The sequence below is a fragment of the Metarhizium robertsii genome (genome assembly GCF_000187425.2).
Source record: "Metarhizium robertsii ARSEF 23 chromosome Unknown MAA_Scf_1, whole genome shotgun sequence".
Lineage (NCBI taxonomy): Eukaryota > Fungi > Ascomycota > Sordariomycetes > Hypocreales > Clavicipitaceae > Metarhizium > Metarhizium robertsii.
This window is the reverse complement of record NW_011942149.1, coordinates 3,274,026-3,295,217: the sequence shown is the minus strand read 5'-3', so window position 1 is coordinate 3,295,217 and position 21,192 is coordinate 3,274,026. Positions and strand designations below refer to the sequence as shown.

General features: G+C 50.9%; 6 protein-coding genes across 6 annotated transcripts; 3 read left to right on the top strand and 3 right to left on the bottom strand.

The window, feature by feature from the left end:
* Positions 1–39: 39 nt before the first annotated feature.
* Positions 40–2,521, bottom strand: MAA_02490 (Phosphomethylpyrimidine kinase type-1; the record flags this gene model as incomplete). The annotated part of the gene is made up of 11 exons (XM_007820488.2): positions 40–78; positions 136–215; positions 284–499; positions 621–729; positions 791–856; positions 946–1,096; positions 1,187–1,346; positions 1,428–1,824; positions 1,892–1,974; positions 2,116–2,297; positions 2,469–2,521. 11 exons carry the CDS (start codon positions 2,519–2,521, stop codon positions 40–42), a joined length of 1,536 nt encoding a protein of 511 aa, XP_007818679.2.
* A 798-nt stretch (positions 2,522–3,319) lies between these two features.
* On the bottom strand, positions 3,320–7,617 carry MAA_02491 (HR1 repeat, rho-binding protein; the record flags this gene model as incomplete). Its single annotated transcript, XM_007820489.1, has 3 exons — positions 3,320–5,023; positions 5,084–6,584; positions 6,671–7,617. 3 exons carry the CDS (start codon positions 7,615–7,617, stop codon positions 3,320–3,322), a joined length of 4,152 nt encoding a protein of 1,383 aa, XP_007818680.1.
* Positions 7,618–9,654: 2,037 nt separating this feature from the next.
* On the top strand, positions 9,655–10,641 carry MAA_02492 (Uricase; the record flags this gene model as incomplete). Its single annotated transcript, XM_007820490.1, has 2 exons — positions 9,655–10,438; positions 10,535–10,641. 2 exons carry the CDS (start codon positions 9,655–9,657, stop codon positions 10,639–10,641), a joined length of 891 nt encoding a protein of 296 aa, XP_007818681.1.
* Positions 10,642–11,151: 510 nt separating this feature from the next.
* On the bottom strand, positions 11,152–11,772 carry MAA_02493 (ribosomal protein L13; the record flags this gene model as incomplete). Its single annotated transcript, XM_007820491.1, has 1 exon — positions 11,152–11,772. The coding sequence occupies one exon, from the start codon at positions 11,770–11,772 to the stop codon at positions 11,152–11,154; it is 621 nt and encodes a 206-aa protein (XP_007818682.1).
* A 522-nt stretch (positions 11,773–12,294) lies between these two features.
* On the top strand, positions 12,295–13,480 carry MAA_02494 (copper chaperone for superoxide dismutase; the record flags this gene model as incomplete). The annotated part of the gene is made up of 4 exons (XM_007820492.2): positions 12,295–12,318; positions 12,556–12,685; positions 12,752–12,829; positions 12,966–13,480. The coding sequence occupies 4 exons, from the start codon at positions 12,295–12,297 to the stop codon at positions 13,478–13,480; spliced, it is 747 nt and encodes a 248-aa protein (XP_007818683.2).
* Positions 13,481–18,830: 5,350 nt separating this feature from the next.
* MAA_02495 (NADPH oxidase regulator NoxR) lies at positions 18,831–20,791 on the top strand (the record flags this gene model as incomplete). The annotated part of the gene is made up of 6 exons (XM_007820493.1): positions 18,831–18,845; positions 18,908–19,057; positions 19,172–19,507; positions 19,571–19,732; positions 19,785–20,648; positions 20,771–20,791. 6 exons carry the CDS (start codon positions 18,831–18,833, stop codon positions 20,789–20,791), a joined length of 1,548 nt encoding a protein of 515 aa, XP_007818684.1.
* Positions 20,792–21,192: the final 401 nt, after the last annotated feature.

Below are 21,192 nucleotides of genomic sequence, written 5' to 3'. Positions count from 1 at the left end.
AATGCATAGGTGCAGCTATGAAAAGAAAGAAAAACTCATCTATTTGTACGGAAACATTTCCCAGAATCCGGTTTCCATCTGTAGACGCATGAGGAACTTGCCAAATGACGAAAACAATTGATTTCACAAACGCACCTTTGTCCCATGTATGAATATCTTGATCAGCTCCTCGACGCGGCTTGGTGACTGAAGCCGCATGTGCTTTTCCAAAAGCTCTGGCATGCCGGAGGGCGGCGCAAATATGTCAGCTACAAGCCTGGACAAGCACGCCGCAGAAACTCACCCGAACCGAGCCTCACCGCGCTCGTGTAGTCTTCAGCCACGTAGTTTTGGATCCACGGCCAGTAGATATTGTCCTTGGTGCGGGTGAGTCTGTGGGAATGCAGCATCTGGGCCACTGCGCCGTAGCCGAGCAGGCAGGGAGCCAGGGCCATTTGGAGGGCCAGCCAATCTTCGCTCTGGCCAACGTCCAACACGTACCGGGTATATGCTGTACATGCTACATGTTGAGGGTAGTATTAGTGTGAGTTTACTGTTTCTGTTGTTTTTCTTTTTGATTCCCTCTTGTACGGCTCCGTCATATGCAAGAGGAATTTCAGACAGCCGACGAGCCTCCTTACCTTGCTTTTCTTCAGTTGCTTGTATTTCTTCCTCTGATATGCCAAACTGCTTGCAGTAGTTGACATGTAGCTGCATCTCATGGATGATGTAGCCGACGATTTTGTTTGCCTGTTTTCGGAAGCGTTAGATACGGCAGACACTAGTGTTTCGTGCTGTCCATGCAACTGACTCTGCCGATGCTTTCGATATCCTTTGATTTATAAGCAGCCAGGGCATTTGCTCTTGAGAAGTGGACCTGTTTTTTCCCGACGTACGGCGTGTTAGATTCTGCACCCTCTCATCGGTGTTGAAGAGGATTCAGAAAAGGGATGGAGTGTGGCGCACCAAGTAAAGATAGTCTTGGACAATGTATCCCTTGAAAGATTCCAGCGGCAAGGTTCCGTCGCCGAGAGCCATCACGAATGGATGGTAGACAAATGTCTCCCATACATCCTTCACGTCAGGCCGCTGGAGGAGATACTCTATAAAATAGCCACTTGTTTACGGCACGTCAGCCCTGGAGGGTTCGGTGTGGTGTCGGTGTGAGGGGAAAGGGGAAAGAAAGGGGGTAGATATGGCAACTTACGGAGCGAATGGAAGGCTTTGAATTGAATGGAAGTGATCTAGTGGTCCGTTTCCCTTACCTAGCTTCGGTGCGCTCCTTATACCAGCCTCGATATATCGACAAGCTGAGTGGACCGCAGCAGGCACATCGATTCCTTTAGCAAGCCCGGCAGCGATGGCAGCTTCACAGATGTTAGAGAGCTTGACCTTGACAGAAGAGAAGTTATGCCCCGGAAACAGTACAGCAAGTCCATTTCACTTACAAGCTAGCGAGCACCCTGTACCGTGAGTACTAGTACTCGGCTGATAGGGGCTCTGTACTCTGAAGACCTTGCCCTCTGGTCCGACTAGAAGGTCTACAACAACGTGCTTCTCATGCTCAGTTTCGGCGACGCTCATATCTGCACGGAATGGTAGATGGCCGCCCTTGACAAGAACCCATTCCGGACCGAGAGCTTGGATACGACGACCCATGAATTCGACATCAGAGACGGAGCAAATCTTCTTTTCAGCCAAGGCAGAATCGCCATTTTCCGAGAGGATCAGAATGGCTTCTGGGATGTTGGGCGTGAGAACTGTCGTGCGGGGAAGCATATGCATCGAAAGCTCTCGTATAGCCTCGCGTGGAAGCAACTGAGCGCCAGATGTCGACACCATTACCTAATAAGACAGACGGCTTTAGCAGCTTCGGCCATGGAGTGATGGGCTGGGCGGGTGTATTGCCTACCGGATCGACCACCAGCGACGTAATTCCGTGTTTGGCGACTTGTCTCGCAATCATATCAATGGTCTCTGCTGCAGCAAGCATGCCTAGATTGAAAGACGAGGGACATGTGTGTTAGTACGTGAACAAGTTTGACGCAAAAGATTGATAAGTGCGTTGATCGTCCTCGATGTTCAAAAGAAGGAGGGGGTTTTGATGTTTCCACAGATGAGTGGTATCTAACAAACCTGTTTTGATTACGTCTACGCCGACATCTTCGATACAAGCCTCGATCTGCTGTTCCACAAACGCCGCTGGGATGACGTGAATTCCCCTGACACCCGTGGTATTTTGAGCAGTCAGGGCTGTGGTAGCCGTCATGGCGTAGCAGCCATGTGCAGCGAGAACTTTCTGATCGGCTTCCAACCCTCTGCAGAATCAACGTGACAAATGTAAAAAGTCAGCCTGGCCAATTATAGCGGTGCGGAATCCGGATGGTGGCATGGCCGACCCAAATCAAGGACACGCCGCGAGAATAAAACGAAGCACTTGTGATGTTATGAAATAAGATGATGGATGGGTAGTTTGACGAGCTACTTACGCGCCGCCGGAGCAGTCGGAGCCGGCAATGACTAGCACTCTGCCCTTGACCATGGCTCCTGTTGCTTGAGTAACCTTTATATATGAGGTTCAATCCTGCCAGCCTCGAGTTGTGGCTGTGAGGGTACACTCTCTCCGCAACGGCGTTGGAACTTGGAACGAACCCGTCAATATCACCGTTGGCAGCTATGGTGGTGTCCATGACCAAAAGAAGCGCACCGTGTGGGGCGGCTATAATATGTCAAGTAGTTACATCATGTGTAGCCCGAGGAAAGATCACCATCCCGTCCATCTGCCACAGCGGCCCATTGAATGGTTCGGGTCGTGCTATCTTGTAAGAAAATCAAGTCATATTCATCCAGTCCCGCCTACGTTAACGCAATGGCACCATAAACGCTCCCCAACGCCTCCGTTGTCGCCCTCGATGATATACGTGAACCACATGGGCGATTGAGAGTATCCGTTCTTTGGCCGATTTACTCCATGCTGAAAGCACATTTCGGCCCTCCTCTACTCCCCCTTTTTAAGCTGACAGTATGCTACCCCATTTCCAAATGTATGTAAATTGCAAAATACCACTGTGATATCCACAAGGGCAGCGCCGTGTCTCGCTTGCTATCTGTATTGCACTTGGCTCTGTTTCCCGAAGAAATTTGCGGCGAAACCGGGATATTAAAATCATAAACAGGAGGCCTGATCCATTGCTTTTAAAAGCCCCATACAGGCGGCCACCCTGGAACGACGAGGCTTATATAGGCCGCTGAATCACTTGGCAGATTAGTGATATGGGTTGCGGCTTGCTGTTCTAAAGCACAACCCCAATACGCTCCATCTGTTACTTGGTCCCTTTTCTTATTTTCGCACCCGCAGTGGTGCTGGCATGAGGTCGGATGGCATCTCTGCCGGCTCGCTGATGCTTCTCTGTCGCTCTGTTCGATCATCACCTGAACTGCCATCACCGTTATCGTTCCCCCCTTGTCCGCTTGTAGACTCGCTGTCCTCGGTGTCATCGTCACCAAAGACGATTTGCCGCATCACGTTCTTCTCGAACAGATCAATCACCAACCTACGAATGCCGAGCCTGTAGTGATTCCATTCCATGAGGCCCATCACTTTTTTGAAAAAGTCTGTACTCCGGAAAGCATTTGGTTTTCTCTGCTTCAACTTCTGCAGCTCCATAAGCGCCTTCTTGTAGAGCACCATGTTGCCAAGGTCAACAATTAGTTCCAGAATTCGACCGTTGACGTCCTCATCGCTCAACAAAGGAGGCAATCCAGAGAGCTCCAGAGGTGGGCGGGCTTTCTGGATCGGAGGCTGTGCCTGAATAGTTCGTTGCGTATCGGGAATAGTTATGGATGCAGCGTTGACGTGTTGCCAGGGTACGACGGAAAAGAATTTGGAGAGATCGTTCGGTATGCATAGACCAAGAGAAGTCCCCATTGACGTCGTGTTAGCGTCCCAGCCGTGTTCTGAAAGAATCTCTAGTCCATGCGTGGATCGGGATATCAACCCCAGCACGAAAAATGCCGTCCCGCGAAGACTCATCACTTCATGCCCTTCGGCGATCTTAACAATTTGCTCAACTACATCGCTTGATTCCAGGAACGGCGCGCCAAGTTCCATTGATCCTACGTTGCCAACAGCCCAGAGACACCCCTTGACTTTGGTAATCAGCTCCGCGTCTTCTGTTTGCATACCGTGCTCGCGTATAGTCGTGACGAATTCCTCAAAGTGACCCTTGTCACGCAAAAGTTTGCAGCCTTCTCGGGTTCTAGTTAGTTCTCTGTAGAAATGCGGCGGAACATGGCTGTCGTGAAATCCGGCCTCTGGATCCGATTCATCAAAGAGGCTCAAGCGATGGCTATTGTCATCTGGGTCAGCCAAAAATGTCCGAGCTAGGCCTGCCTCAATGACCCCGACATATGAATCATTTCGCCCGAGGAACCAATCATCCATTTCATTACTGATGTAGTCTAATCCATCCAAGTAGTGGTATCCAATAGAGGTTGACAGGAATCGCAAGAGAAGGGGCGCGCCTATTTCTCCTAGATGATCCAGAGCTGGGCGACATTGAACTATGTACTCCAGATATACCTTCTTGTTGCAGGCACTTTCCAATATCTTGATTGCGGTCGAACATACTTCAATCTCGGGGTCGTAGAGCTGCGTGACTAGAAGACGAATCGCCCATTTCGAATCGCTCACTTCATTGTCGCCGCTAATGTTGGCTACGGGACCAATGGTGCATTTACGGAGGGCATTGGTGGCATGGATTCGAATATCTTTGGTTCCGGCAGTGAGAGCCTTGGAAAGTAATACACGAGGATGGCCTTGCAAACCATAATCAAAGTTGGAAAGAAGTAACTTGATCAGATCCGGGCGCTGCTTAAAGTCCACGATGTGGTACATCATGTTGAACATTCGCCACCTCTCTAGCAGAAGCAATCCTTTCGGCTCGCTGCTGAGAACGCCAAGCATGGCAAAGTATCCCCCGCAAAGAGTGTCGGTAAGTCGATCCTTGGAAAACATGGGGAACTGAGCAGTAAGCCCGCTTGTCTGGAGAAAAGTTAGAAAGAATAAGCCATCAAGCGATTGCTGGTATTATAGCCAACTCACCGGATCACATTGAGCTAGACACTCAGCAATTTGCCTCAGCAACTTGCTATCGGCTAAGAACTTGATCCCTTCGGGTGATTGGAGAAGCGAGTGTACCAAGGCGCACCCAGCCCTAACGTATTTTTGCGTCCCCCTTGTGTTCTTCACCTCTGCAAATTTATACTTGAACGGGCGGTAAAAACTCATCAGTCTCTTCATGAACTTCGAGGCCTTGACTGCTTCGTCTAGACGCTTTCCGGTCTGAAGAGGACCATCTATGATTTTCAGAATAACCTCCCAGTTCCACTTCATGTAGTTGGAGCTGTTGAGCACGCTGGAATCGATAAGCAGTTGACGAAATGTAGCATCGTCCAGCGCCACGGCAGGGTTACTCGACTTTGGTTGTTCATCGAATCTCGCCAAATTTCGCATGCTGTCACTAGAGGGGAGACCACCGGCCATCGATTCTGACGGAGCGCTCCTGTAAAGTGTTCGACTGACACTACTAATTTGATAAATAATTCCGGATGCATTGAAATGGCCCTCGTTATCAAACTCGGCGGCTGCTGAGAACAGCTCCGGTAGCAGCTGCAAGTCCGCACTCCACGAGGGTGGTAAAAGTCGGCTAGAAAGTTTCAGAACTTCCCCAATGAGCAAGGTCGACTTTCGCTTGAGCATGGGATCTTCTTCGGTTTGCACCATCCGCAGTAAACTCTGCAATAGCCCTGACTTGATGAAGACCGCGAGAAGCAGCGCTGTGTAGTGGTCAACAAAACTTTGCTCGCCAGAATCTTCTTCCATATCCAGCGTTCCGCTCCGTCTCCTCGCGGCAGACTTCATATTGGCGACACGGCCATACGTCGTGAGACGCCTTCCGGCCAAAAAGGAAGTTGCCCATGCTGGAGGTTTGATGCGAAGTAGCGAGAAAAGAAGGTCTAGGACGGTTTCTCGAACGCTCTGGCTGGGGAAGAGGATACTGGCAATCAGTGAGCGGATCGGTCGGAAATCATACATGCTCAAGGTCATGAGTCCGGACCATGATCTCAAGGCTACAGAAATAGCCCCGGAAGTCTGCTTCAGTATGCCGTCGGCCCCGGCCAGCAGGTCTGTAAAGGCGGTGAAAACAACGTCGAGACCATAGCCCGGAATGATGTATTTGCGCTTCTGCGGAGAGTCCAGGAGGAAGAGAAAGGCCGAAGTTAAGCTCTCGGGAGACTTGTAGGTGCCCTCAGCCAAAGCTTCTGAAAGCGTACCCAAGCCTCCGGATGCTATCAACAGAGCTGGATCCCGAACCAAGATCTCGGCGAGAGTCTCAATGCATATAGGCCGTAATCGGTCGATGCTTTGGTCTGCGGCGTGCATACCTGGACGTCTATCCTCACCTTGCTCCGCTACAGCAACAATCGTCCGAACAATGGCTCTAGAAACCTCTTTAATTCCATCCTTTACATCCAAGAATGCGCGTACGAATTTAAGGGCCTGTTCTCTTTCCACATCGGCCTTGCGATAGTTGCTCAAAGACCTGAAGAAAAGCTTGTTTAGCGTGAACTGTGTTTGCGATGTAGGCTTAAACGCAGGGGATGAGAAGAAAGAAAAGGGAAATCATACCGTATGACCAAATAGTCCGTGTTAAAACTCCGAATCCTCTTGATGGATGCAGAGTCTGAAATAGCATATCTAGCCACCCGATAACCGACAGCCACAACCTCTCGACTTTCGCTGAGAAGCATCATTTGCATGCGCAACCCAAAGATGGCCCAGACCAAATCATATTTCAGCGCAGGGTGGCGCTTGAATAGATCAACAAGTTGGTTTGCTCTACTCACATAGTACTCTGGTGTCATGCCTTCCACCTCCAGGGCCTGAAGAAGCTCGGCAAGCGCAAAAGTCGGGCTCTCGGCAGCGTCGTCAAGGTCTGAGCCGGCGGCAGATCGGGAAATACTGGGGGGTGAGCGAAGGCCATTTGGCTGAAAGATAGTCTCCTGGGCTCGGTTCCTGGTTGGGGTAGTTGGCGGAGGTGCTCTAGTACGTTGGGCCTCGGAGATTTTTTGACGTAGCTCCTTGATTCTCAGATTGCTCGCACTCAACTCGACTTCTACTCGTTGACGCTGCTCCTTGGTCTGCTTGGCCTTCTTGATATTCAGAGCCTCGAGCATATTCTCACTACCTTCCTTAATCTTCATTTCTCGATTCAACTTGTCCCGCAGAGTCGACAGTGCTTGTTGCATGGCGGCTTCGGTACCGTCTTCCTCGACCTTGTCCATGATACTGCCAGTGTACATTGATCCGACGTCCATGCGACTGCCTGCACGGCTCGAAATCGTTTGGCTACGGAGCTCGGAGCTGAAGCTACCGGGGCCAATAGTAGGATTGAGACTGCTACCACGAGGAGCAAAGGAAACGGCCGAGGCGGCTAAATTCCGACTCGGCACGCCGTTCAATGGCTGAAGCCCGCTTCCATCGCGATCTATGCTCGTCCGGCCAGTTCCTGCCTGCGACGAGGTTGGATTGTATTGACTGGGTGCATTGTGCTGGGAGGAGGGTTGACCCGGCATGCTTAAGCCAGCCCAACAATGGGTTTAGACAAAAGCAGAGTGTGGACTGATAGTCTTCCCGCCGACGTGGGCCGAGCCCTGTATTCGGTTTCTGTGCATTCGAATTCGAATTCAAAGAGAAAGACGATATCGGACTACTGCGACGCGGAGAGTGGGGTTTGTGATAGTGTCGGGTCGTATGCCGCGAGTTTGTGTTTGTAGATGCTCTAGCATTAGAGGTTCAGGGTTTTGAAAGAGGTCAACTGGTCGTCTTTGCGTAAGTGGGCAAAGGCAACTTGGTGCGAGGTGGTGGTGGCCTATATCGGCTGGAGAGGTGGTTGACAATGAATTTGTGCAAGTAGACAGACGTTGTGAGCGAGGTCGATAGAACAGTCGATGGGTATGCTCAGTGCTAAGTGTAAGGCGTCAATGCAGATACAGCTCGCTTACAATGCTACCAGGCCGTGAACAGGAAGCTGTCGCCACCTTTGAACAATAAATGCTGGACGGGAAAGTGGTTTCGGTTTGGACGTTGGGGTTTGGGCCGAAGGTCCCTTGGGCGGCGTCTTCTGCAATGGCTCGGCGAAGAGCTGCAGCTTGGCCAGCATCAGCCGACGACTTGTTGGAGCGGATTTCAGAGATGTGCAATTCGAGTAGCGCTTCTCATGGCTGATTGTCGATATCGATGGCTGTCGATAGGCAAGCGTTGCGACGACCTGGAATGCACCGACAGGCTTGAGGATTGGACATTAATGGAGCCAGGTACTGACTGGATGCTGGATTAGTACCCTGGCCTGGTAAGGTAAGCTAACTTCAGTGTTCGGGAGGATGCGCCATTGCCTGGTGGTGGTGCCTGGCATGTGCACTTTGAGGTCTGGTGGAGCCCTGGATGGCACCGAGGGGGCACGAGGACGAGAGAGACGACCGGGCAGCGCTTGTGTGGGTCCGGAATTCAAACGTCAACGCTGGGATCTGGTCGAATCTGCCATTGATTTACCACTACTACTGCTACTACTCCGTAGTTACTCTCAAGAACGAGTTAATTGTATCGGCAAGCAAGGGAAAGAGGTGGCTGTGTTCAAATATCGCTGGTGGTACCACTAAGGGATGGCTTGCGTGCCCCGAGATGACCTGCCAATCTAAGTACTTAGGTATTTTCTCAAGTCTGGTACTTTGTCCTCCTCCTCACTGCTCTGGCCACCACCAAGAGGGCCCTTTCGACTGAGGGCTGGCCGCACGACAACAACGCCGTCCATGTTGGCGGGTCATGGCTTTGACAGTCCCGTCGAGAGTCGTCCATGTCTGGTTCATTGCACTCGCGGCCGATGCCAGTTGATATAGACGGCTGGGTTGCGGCGAGCGCCTGCAGAGGCCGTATCAAACCAAGCCCCGCCACCGTCTCCATTTTCGCTGATTCCCGACTCGTCAAATAATTGATTCGTAGTACTGCATCGGAGCAGCCCATTAGTTGGTGACTTGGTAGGCCAGGCCAGGGCTTCCAGTGTTTCTTTGATCCTCCCGGGGTCCCGCGTCGCCGCATCGCCCGCATCGCTGGGGTTCGGCGGGTTCCGGCAGCCACCGCGACAGATGATTCGATTTGGCTCGCTGTCATGCTGTCATCAACCCATTGCGTCTGGTGTCTTCTCAACTGGTAATAGAAGAATGGAACCAGACCGCCAGTGCTTGTTTCCAGCCATAAAGCCAAAAATCCAACGCCCAACACTGGTCGTCCTTTGTCCTCCCTAACGCATTTGGCCGACGGCATCCTACGTGCAATTGTTGAACCCCCCGTCAAGCCCAGCATATAAAGGCGCCACGGCCTCGACGGCTCCGGCACCACGTAATCTTATTCCAAGCTTTAGAGTTCCTGGTTTTGCCGCAGCGTCAGGTTGATGTTGAATTTCGGCTTGCTGGTCTGAATCCTCGACTGCGTCAATCACTCGAGTTGTGCCTAGTGCTTCCTGCTTGCTCACCCCCCCCTCTGCCGCGTCGATATCCGCATTCAAGTCAAGTGCCATGGGACACGAAACCCTCTTGCCTGTCAGAAACAAGTCCAAGATGCCTTACGTCTCTGCCGCCCGTTATGGAAAGGACAATGTCCGCGTCCTCAAGGTCACCCGCGACCAGACCACTGGGGTTCAGACCGTCACCGAGATGACCGTCTGCTGTCTGCTTGAGGGCGACATTGATACTTCCTACACCGAAGCTGATAACAGCGTCGTAGTCGCAACCGACTCCATCAAGAACACCACTTTCATCATTGCCAAGCAGCATCCCGTCAACCCTCCGGAGCTGTACGCTTCCATCCTGGGCAACCACTTCATTCAAAAGTACAGCCATATCCACGTTGCCAATGTCAAGGTCGTCACTCACCGATGGATACGTATGGACGTTGATGGAAAGCCACACCCGCACAGCTTCATCAAGGATGCCGGCGAGACTCGCAACGTCGAGGTCCGTGTGAGCCGCAAGGATGGCATCAGCATCACCAGCTCCATTGTAGGCCTCACCGTCCTCAAGAGCACGGGTTCTGCCTTCCACGGCTTCATCCGTGACGAGTACACCACTCTGCCCGAGACCTGGGACCGTATTCTGTCCACCGATGTCGACGCCAGCTGGAAGTGGGCAAAGTTTGCCGACCTCAAGGCGGTGGAGGAGAGCGCTCCCAAGTTTGACAAGGCTTGGGACTCTGCTAGAAATATTACCCTCAAGCTCTTTGCCGAGGACAACAGCGCCAGTGTCCAGAACACAATGTACAAGATGTGTGAGCAGATCTTGGATGCAGTACCGGAAACTGAAACGGTTGCGTACTCGCTGCCCAACAAGCACAACTTTGAACTTGGTACGTATTATTCCTTTTTTTTTTCGTTTCCCAGACTAAAACACCATGACGCTTGGAATACTCACTGACCTCTCTCTCCCTCTCTCTCTTTGACAGATCTGAGCTGGCACGATGGTCTAAAAAACACGGGCAAGGACGCCGAGGTTTACGTTCCCCAGACCTGCCCCAATGGTCTCATCAAGTGTGAGGTTTCTCGATCTTAAATCGCAGGCAGAGCTGTGCAAGATGTGAAATGACAATAGCACCGAGTTGGAGTGCTGAACCGCGCCGCGCAAGGGATGATGATATCATGATACCTATGAATGCATTGTCACAGTGCCTTTGGCAATCTGTACTGGTCTGTAGCAAATTCTATACGCATACAAACATACACAACATCGAGTCAAGTCCTGCTTAATACAAGTTGCCGTCTTATTCTTTCTTCATGAGAAGGCGTTTGCTTTGCTCGAGTTCCTTCGTTGTCCCAGCATGTTCACGGACTCGGCATAGGATGAATCGTATGTGTTAGTTTTCACTTGCGAGGTTTGTGCAAGGCATGTACATTCATGACCGCCAGTAAGCATGGACCTCCCCAAAAAGAGATAACCGAGGATTTCGCCATTATATTCATGCCCGGCAGCTCGTCAGACATCTTCCGTATAATACAAGTGTTACAAAAAAAAACATGAGCTCGGGCCAATCATCTGACATTTGGAGCCCGAATATGTACTTGCTCATAACCGCTTCTTGTCGGACTCTCTAATCTTCTCCACTGCCTTCTGCCAACCTTCGCTGCCAACTACAACACCACCGAACCGCACCAAATTATCCTTGTACGGATGCGCATCGCCCTCAAAAGCCTTCAATCGCGCAAGCCGCTTGTCCCGCAGTCTGTTTTTGGGCAGCATGCCCCGTACGGCCTTTCGCAAAACCTCGCCGCCTCCATGCTTCTCCATGAGTGCATCCATCGTGAGCTCCTTCAGACTTCCGGGTCGCGTAGTGTGTCTGTAGTATGACTTTCGCCACATCTTTCGGCCGGTTGTGTGCAGCGCCGCGCAATTCGTCACGACGACATAGTCTCCGCAGTCTGTCGAAGGGTTCCAGATCGGCTTGTGCTTGCCCATCAGAAGTACGGCTATTCGAGATGCTAACCGTCCCAGAGACGGCGGCGTGACGTCTGGCTGGGTTGTGAGGGTCTGGTGAGGTTTGGAGGCGGATATTTGATGCCATACCCGTGAATAGGCGAGGCGAGTCTGACAAAGTGCGAGTTTGGTTAGGAGGCGGCTGCCAACGACGGCTTCAACAGAATTGCTGGCCAAGAGCGCAAAACTTACCAGTCCAAGGGTCTGAGACATTTTGAATTAGAAGGGCATGCAGGCTCTCGTAAAAAGAGAGGCCGCGAGAACAGCTGCGCTTTTCAAAAAACACTCAATGGTGCTGGAAACGCCCTGATGAAGCTCTCGTGCCTTTTCTGGGCCACATGTGCAAGCTTGAGGTGAAAGTTTGATGGCTTAATCCGGAGCTTACTCAGCGTGGTTGGAGGTCACCTGACAGGGTCAATTGTCACTCCTGCCGGGCCTCGGCCGCGGCGGTGCGCTGGGGACCTGACAAATCAATTCTCTGAAGCAAGTGGATTTCAAAGCAAGTCAAGTACCCCGTAGTCGACGGTGGTGCTGGAATCGATTTGAAATGCCCGTAATACCAGGCACAGCAACTCGTGTTGTACTATCTGCCTCTCTTGGCCTGCTGGCAGGGTATTCATTTTACCGCTATTACTCTTCAAATAAAACCAGATCTCAAGGTTTGATCTTCTCTAATGTCTCGCGCATTTTGGTACAGCAGCGCTAATACAGGCCAAAGCTGCTGGCACAGGCAAAATGACCGTTGACCACTCATTCCAGGTATGAGGCTCTGCCATCATGTGGTTGCCACTCTCCATGTTGCGCTACTGCATCACGAAGATACACGGAGGACTCGCCATTTTGTCGTCCTTGTCCAACTCTCTCTCTCTCTCGTTTCTTTTCCTTCGTTTTTCTCAACCCCGCCCCGCGTTTGCTTCTTCTTTATCACGTTGCATCAAAACACCCAGAGCCCACTTGTGAGACGCTTGAATGCTGATGAAACATGTGGCACAACAGACCGTATTCGCGGTGCCATTGTCTTGTAATGGCTGTGTCAAGACAGTTTCAGACTCAATTTACAAACTCGGAGGAGTGAGCAAAGTCGAGGGAAGCTTGGAGGATCAGTTAATATCCGTCGAAGGCTTCGGTTAGTCTGTTTTCGTTAGCGCGTCGAGTCGAGTTTATCTCAACTGACATTCGCCACAAAACCTAGCCGCACCGTCAGCCATCGTTGAAGCCATTCAGGCAACAGGGAGAGATGCAATCCTCCGTGGATCCGGCGCATCTGACAGTACGTATTTGAAACCTGATCTTCTTATCACCCCTCTCGGCCATGCCAATTCCGTGGCTTCCGATTCTGAATTCATCTGAACCCCTTGTGGGTTTCTGGCCAGGAGATTCCTCGTGTTGACATTGGTCGAAACCAGGCGCCGCTGTTAGCATTCTTGAAAGTTTTACAGGGAAATTGCAAAGGGAGGACGACAATGGAGACCGAGAAGTGAGAGGATTGGCGAGGATGGTTCAGGTCAGTTCTGGGAGAACTCTTGTAGACCTGACTGTCCGAGGACTCGCGCCAGGCACGTATCGTGCCACAATACGCCAATATGGGGATCTCAAAGATGGGGCCAAGTCGACAGGACCTGTCTGGTCTGGAGATCAGTCCGAACGTAATGGTGTCTTGGGCGAGATTAATGTTGGTCAAGATGGGCGAGGCTCTGCCTTTGTTGACCATCCTTTTCGGATTTGGGAGGTGATTGGCCATGCCATGGTTCTAACACGACAAAATGAGGCAGCTGGGCCTCTCGAAAATGACGACAACACCGTGGTCGGAGTTATTGCTCGGAGTGCAGGTGTATGGGACAACGATAAGACGGTATGCTCATGTACTGGAAAGACACTGTGGGAGGAGAGGAGGGACGAAGTCCGAAAGGGCATGCTGTAGATGAGTAAGTTTTTTGAATGAATTTTTTTTTAATTAATTCGAATGATCGTGCAAGCATCATACAAACATAACACCTGGTAAGCACAATGTGCTGTTGTAGATGAGACATACATCACATATGGATCATGCTACGGTTTCGAATTGATGGGTGAGGAATCGAGGTATCGTGATGATGATGCTAAATGTTCAAGGCGCAGCATGCACACAGCCCCTGCTGTTGCAAACGTAGTCACTCCTTCATTTACACTTGTGGCATAGTAGCCTAGGGGTTGACCGCATAACGTTCATTCCAGTTGGCACTGAGCCGCATGATATACAAGGTAAATATGCGATGAAGTTGGAAATAACCAAGTTGATTGATTGGCTGCCAGAAAAGCACACTTGCGACTTGTCAAGGGACTGTGCCTGTCGATGACACGCCGTATGTATTGTGATTGCGGGAGCATTGATCTCCCATGATAATGACAACGGGAGAATGGCGAGCATTGGGCGGTCTTGGGCCAACTGTCTGCGGTTAGTTTTGATAGTGATGCTTGGCGGGTCATCTGAGAGCAGGGGACTTTTAAGAATAAGAAGAAATAATAAAATAAACTACAGAGTTCAATAAAACTGAAAGCAAACATATACTAGTCCCTTAGGCGGCATACAAAATTAACATATTAGCTTAGTTTGGTTGGGCGTGGCGGTCCATGCAACCCCCATATTGATTCCCCTGTCCTAGGAAGTTTAATATATTCTAAGTTACTTTAGGTAGGTATGTACATATGGTGTTGGACCACCTTTGTGTGCGGTGGCACCACAATCGCATGATTTTTGGTCACGCATTGCTTTCGAGTGCATTATCAGATCAAGTGGCTGTAAGAGAAGCAGAAGAAGCACGAAATTTCCTGGTCGTCAGGATTTGAGAATGTCAGAGGTGCCCCAGTCGCAGGGTTGAGTACGCCCACTTGCACCGACTTCTGTTTCGTCTTGTCATCATGCATCAGTTGACAATGTTTATTCACGGTTCCATGCGGTGTGATGAACGTAGGGTTGCCATCCAGATAGCCATACATATGTACCCTGTACCATGGCCGAAAGGCAAGCACGAGGAGAGAGAGGGAAGGTGGGAGGGGGCCATCATCCATGGGGGGAAGGGGTTTCTTACATATGTATGTAGCTGGCACATAATAGACCAAGTCATTATCAATATCGGTTAGTGCTTGGCAATAACTACCTAGGTACCTACGTACAGCGATCTTTTTGGATGACGCGGATGCACATTTGTGATATTTATTTGTGACGTTGGAGCTAGCTTGCATCAACCAAAAGGCTTGGTTTATGGACACGTCTCTCATCACAGTCGAATGGATTCATGATGCGAGGTGATGATGCATGTCGGTCACGTATCTTGGCGGGTTGACACAGACCGCCGGCATAATATTGACATGCACATGTGCTAGACGATTCTATTGTTGGAACAGACATGGATGGGAAGCGGCCAGGCCAGGTCAGGGGAAGCGCGAGGATTGGAATTGAAAAGACTACCTAGGTACGTACTAGATTAGTACGTAGTACTAGACACAACATTACTTCTATGGCGGCGCTTAGTCACTTAATCCCACTGGACAAACGCTTCAGTCAACACTTGGGAACCCCGCTAACACACGGTGGACTTGGGTTCGAAAACGTCATCTTACATGAGGCCTGGCCGCCCCTGCAAATTCTGCACAGTTGGTCTCGAAAAATCCAATGACCTGCCAATGATAGCTCCATGGTGAAGGCCCAGAACCAGGCAAAATATTAGACTAGCCGTCGGTAGAGGCCGGGTGGAAACACATGCAAGAAATCTGGGCGTTTCTAAAGGCGGCAGAGTCACCATGCGACAAGCATTGCATCGACAGACAGCAGACGCCAGACTTATACGGTTTGGTAGCTCTGTACTCCCTATGTACTTGGGCAATTGGGTGGCAGACAGAGGAGGCCAACGGTACGCGCCGTGGCGGGCGGCCTGGAGGGGATCGATTGATGAATTGATGCAGGCGAGGCTGGATTTGCACCAATGACAGCGCCTCGCAAGGGCCCTGCAGCATCATGCCGATAGTGCTCCATACTAGCTTGACGCCAAGGCCTGGCACCTGGCCAGTGCCCAACGCCACTCAACCGCACCTCGCGGCCCGTCTCTGGTGAAGAATGATGTCTTGGAGGGGATAGAGGCAAGGAAGCCGGAGGAAAAAAAATTTGACGAAAGAGGAAAACTAAAAGGTGCCTTAGATCTTGATACGAAAGCAATGTGAGGGAAAGTGTATCGCACGTGTTCCATCCAGCAATCGGGTATGGTGAAAATTTAGTTTACAAATGGCCAATATGGAACCCGTGATATGGAGACAGCTGACGACGATGAACAGGAGAGTTTATATTACTGCCTGAGCGCCAAAGTCTATACATACAATAACCTGTAGAGCCTGTGAATATTTTCTGTCACCATTGCATGTATATGCACTCCGTACGTAGGCTGGCATTCCATGCAAGAAATCTGACAAAGTTTCAATAAACACTAATAAACCCAGCACCTTGAGATTTAAAGCCGCCCCGAAAGTTCGGGAAGGATTTGACGCACAGGCAGGAGGCAGGACATGGATGTGCCAGGTGATGAATTTGTAATTAGATGGGTTACACTGCAGTCAAAAGTTTGATGTTCCTGCGTGCTGCGCGCTGCGGTGCCCAGGGCACATGAGAATATTACGTAGCAAGCGCAGTGCGAATACGTCGTACGGACGCGGTACCAACGTAGGACGAGCCTTGCCTTTATGCAGTGCTTAGTTGCTTGTCCTGACACAGGATCGGGAACCCGTAAAAGACGATCAAGCCAGCTAGGCACCTTGGGCTGAACATGCTGCGTGGAACCGTGAAGAATTTCGAGACTAATGGCGACCCTCTGTGGTGATATGCTCAAGTGACGAGTCGATGGTCTACGTAAGTACGTAGTAACTTACATACAGTCTCGTTCTGGTTCCTGGAGCTAAAGTGTCAAACTCGGCACTCCGCGTGTTCGTTTGATCAGTGTGAACGGTGGCGTCTCTTAGCCTCATTGATGGTCGTAGTGCTCACATATTTGCCAACGAGCACAGGATCGTCGTCCCTCGACTCCACGACACATCTCGACGCGACGCCGGTGACACGGTATCAAGCTGGTGAGGGCTCGACGTGGCACCGGAGCCGTGGTGCCGTGTACGTCGAGACTACTTAAAAACACTCGTCATGCTGCCGACGGGGCATCGCAACCGACTAGGAACACAGACCCGGCGATCATACATCTCGGGCCTGGAGAATGCATTGTGCGCTCTCCGTACACATTGGCTTGTCAAGAGTCTGGTGGTGGCTCTTGATTACGCACTGATTGATGCGCGTAAAGGATGGATGGCCAGGGCAGATCGATGGCATGCAGACTCAGAATCCAGTTGGCCCAGATGCCGTCAAGTAGCATTCGAACCTGGACATTTGGCTCCATAACACTTGGGAACTGGCAGTTAAGCAACAGTTGACATAAGGAACATCGAAGTGCCAGGCATGTGTCTGGTCGGTACGTACCTGGTTTTAGCGAGTAGCCCCCTTGACCCCGGCACCCCCCGGTTCAAAAAATGAAGACATGGAAGAAGAGGAAAGACTTCCCTCACTTCCTCCTTCAGACGTCGTCACCCCCTCGCAAGCCCCAACCCCTGGCTGACTGGGTCCCGAATGGACCCGGTGGGCCTGGTTGAAGACAACTGGAAGCACTGGACTTCAGGGATGGCGGCGCCGCCACGAGACGCCAGACACCAGTTGACACGAGCTCGAGCGCCCAGGTGCTGCTGGCGGTTACGGCGTAATGCATTGTGGCATCGTGCATCGTGTGTGGTTGCGTGGTGCCCGTGGGTTTCTCAGTCTGCGGTTTGGTCCTGTCGCCCGCCCAAAGTATCTGGAGGTACCTCGCCCGCGTAGGCGCGTACAGTACTGTGCCCAAGTACTCCGCCGTTGCACTAACGTGTATGCATCAAGTACCTGGGTTCAACCGTCTCCCTTCCCCATACCGTGTGCCGCCAACTGCTCCTTGGCCATGAGTCCATCCATTCACCATGAATCATCATCCCACTAGTCCCCATGAGTCCAACACCACCGGCTTGGCGGTTCGACCTTGCCAACCTGCCAACCTGCATCCTGGGCCACACCGTCTCGCACAATCCATTCGATGTTGCTCGGTCCTTTATCATTCCCGCCTTTCCCATGCCGCAGCCCATTGTGACCCAAGTATTAGTCGCTCAGACCCATAACTAACGTACGAATAATCTTCTCATCGTGGCTGCCGCCGCTCGCCAGCCCCAGAACGCATCTACGCAATCTGCCTGGGAAGCGTTGTCCAGTCTTTTCCGTCCTGTCCAGCTTCTGCCCGAATCCTGCCTCGTCTTTAATTTCCACCAGCCACCAGTCGCCAGCCGACAGACGATAAGTCGCCAGCTATCAACTCTTCCTTGAACCAAAGGCCAAAGGGCGCCTCCCAAAACCCATGAAGTCCTTGACAACACCACCAGGCTTCAAGCAAACCAGCTTATAGGATACTTCATCCAGCTCATCAGCCAGTTTCCATCTCCACGGCAGGCAGGGCGCCAATTTGTCCCAGTCACGTCCCAAAACTGGCCGCCGGCCGCCGGCCACGAACCCTCGACCACAATCCTCAGTGTCACTACTTGCGTCGCCCTGGAGGCGCCTTTTCTCGAAGGGCAACGACGAGTCGTCTAACTTTCCTGCCAGCTACCATCTGTTGCCCGCAACCCCGTTGTCAATAGCCTTCCTGGCTGTCTTGTCACATTGTCAATTTTCGCGCCAGATGCGGGTCGCCTAATTCCAGGATTCATTCTTGGCGAGTGGCCAAGAAACCAAGTCTGTGTCGACAAATACTTGGCTTGCTTCGCAGCCTTACTGTCACCGTCACACTCCTAGGGTTCGTTGGCACCGCAGGCGGGCTCTTCCTAACCATTATCTTGGGTTCTACAGCACAGCACGCCAACTTCCCCATATTTTTGTACCAACACCCCAGCTTGCGAAATCCATTGATAATTTGGAAGGACGGACGAATTGGTGGGCATACTCGTTCAACCGAGACACAATCAAGAACCCATTGTCCTGTAAAAGCCGCTACCTTTCGTCAATATCTTTCAAGCGCAAAGCTTTGGTCCGATATACCTGGAATTTGACGACACTAGCCACCCGCCTCTTTGATCTCACTTCCGAGGGAAGCTGTCTGGCGCATAGAGGCAAGATATCTTGGTTTCACAGTCTCCGCAGAATCAACCTCATTGACCGCTGGCGCGTCTCTGAGTCGAAATAATCCATCATGTCCTTGAAGCTGGTAAGTACGATCAACGAGGAAGGCGACATAGACTTCGTGCTAATCAAGGGGGGTTGGAATAGGAAATCGAGACATGGGTGGCGGCCCTGGCTCGTTATGACAACAATGAGTTCGATGACGCTCTCGGCGAGTTCGACAGGATCGCCGACACAAGCAAGATTCTGTTTAATATGGGTGTTATCCACGCTACACTAGGCGAACACGAGAAAGCTGTGAGTTCCACGCTTCCTTTCCACATTTGCAATCGAGCTGTTTGTTGTATATGTTGGAGGAGTAAAAGAGACATCATGATGACGACTAACCATGACTCTACTCTTATTGTTCAGGTCGAATGTTATCAGCGTGCTATTCGCCTTGACCAGTATCTCGCTGTTGCCTACTTTCAGCAAGGTGTGTCCAATTTCTTACTAGGCGACTTCGAAGAGGCTCTCGCGAATTTCAACGATACGCTATTGTACTTGCGGGGCAATACAATGATCGACTATGCTCAGCTCGGTCTCTTATTTAAGCTTTATTCTTGCGAGGTACTCTTCAACAGAGGCTTATGCTACATTTATTTGCAACAGAGGGAGGCTGGAATGCAGGATCTATCTTATGCGGTGAAGGAGAAGGTTGTAGAGGACCACAATGTTATAGATGAGGCGATCCGCGAAGAGGCTGAAGTACGACTAGTCCCAACTACCCGCGCCAAATGTTTGCGACGGTACTGACAACGAGTGTCGCAGGGATACACCGTTTTCTCTATCCCAGTTGGCGTAGTCTACCGACCAAATGAAGCCAAAGTTCGAAACTTGAAAACCAAGGACTATCTAGGTAAAGCAAGACTAGTAGCTGCGTCAGATCGATCGAATGCCTTTACTGGATTTACGGGGTCAGAAATCAAGAATGTAAGTCCCCAGCACCCTTTCATCTCCTGTACAAGAGCCTGACATGGCCAAGGCTGGTCAGAACGAAGTCAAAGATGACCGGCCGGCGGACAATATTTCCTTTGCCGCAACGAACTTGGTTAAGCCCGGTATTCAGTCACGGCGGCAGCAATCAGAACCCCCAACGAGCCGAAATGTGTTTCCACCCACCCCTCCTCCTGAAAATGACCGACCCAATCGCGGAAGTGTTCGGAACGGCTCAAGGCCGACGCCTGCAAAATTGACGATTCAGACGCAAGATATTGGCCGGAAGTACGAGAAAGCTCCTTCCCCCGAAGAAATTCGCGCGACTCGGTCTGCATCATCATCAGTGTCTCGGGGCTTCTCTAGAAGAGACCTCCCACCAATGCAACGACGCCCAACCAGACCAATCGAGGAAGAGGACGAAGCTGACCCGGCTGATCTATACGACATGTACCAAGGCAGGGGAGGTGAGTCAAGTATGTCGAGAGACAGCCGTCCTTCAACGCGCTCTAGACAGCAGCCTCGATATCCTGAAGAAGACGACGGATCAGACTATGATGGCTCTCTTGGCGGAGCTGAGTTTGAAATGGTGTCGAATAATCGCAGGCGCCAAGGCTCGAGATCAGATTCTCGCGCTGCTTCCCGTCGACCTGAGATTCGCAAGATTCGTGTCAAGGTTCATGCCGATGATGTCAGATACCTTATGATTGGCACGGCGATTGAATTTCAAGACTTGGTGGACAGAATAAAAGATAAATTTGGATTGAGACGACGCTTCAAGATCAAGATCAAGGATGAGGATATGCCTGATGGAGACATGATAACTATTGGAGACGAGGACGATTTGGAAATGGCGATTCAGAGTGCAACTAACCAGGCCAGGAGGCAGAGACTAGAAGTTGCTAAGATGGAGGTAAGTTTGATCTAATACTTTCTGATGACTGGCCCAAACACCTTGACCCGTCGATGGTACATGGTCGTTGGGGTCTCCTCACGGTACTAGTTTTCCGTACAGTCTGCTAACAAACCAACCAGATTTGGATTTTCGACCTTTAGCTTTATACCCCGGAATTATTATGAAGCACATTCAATGCGGTGAACTGCATTAACAGCATAATTACGAACTAATAATCCAAAATCTACGAAAACAACACTCCTGTGAACTGTATACATTTTCACTATATCTTGCAATAACGACTTTATTTTGTTACTCTTCACATGAGTTTTGTTCACAATAACACACCTACTCTTTCACATCTTAATGCGCGAATCGAACAGCTTCATCCTTCTCTTTGTCTGTTTACCCTCCATTCTTTACTTTTCCGACGGCGCCTTACTTTCACCAAGGTGTCAATGAAGTGAAGTAGTTTCGTTTTGTTGCAGATCACGGGATTGTATCCAACCCCCTAGAAACAGAGTTGGAGTGTCTTGCTATAAACTAAAAGCATAATACGGTT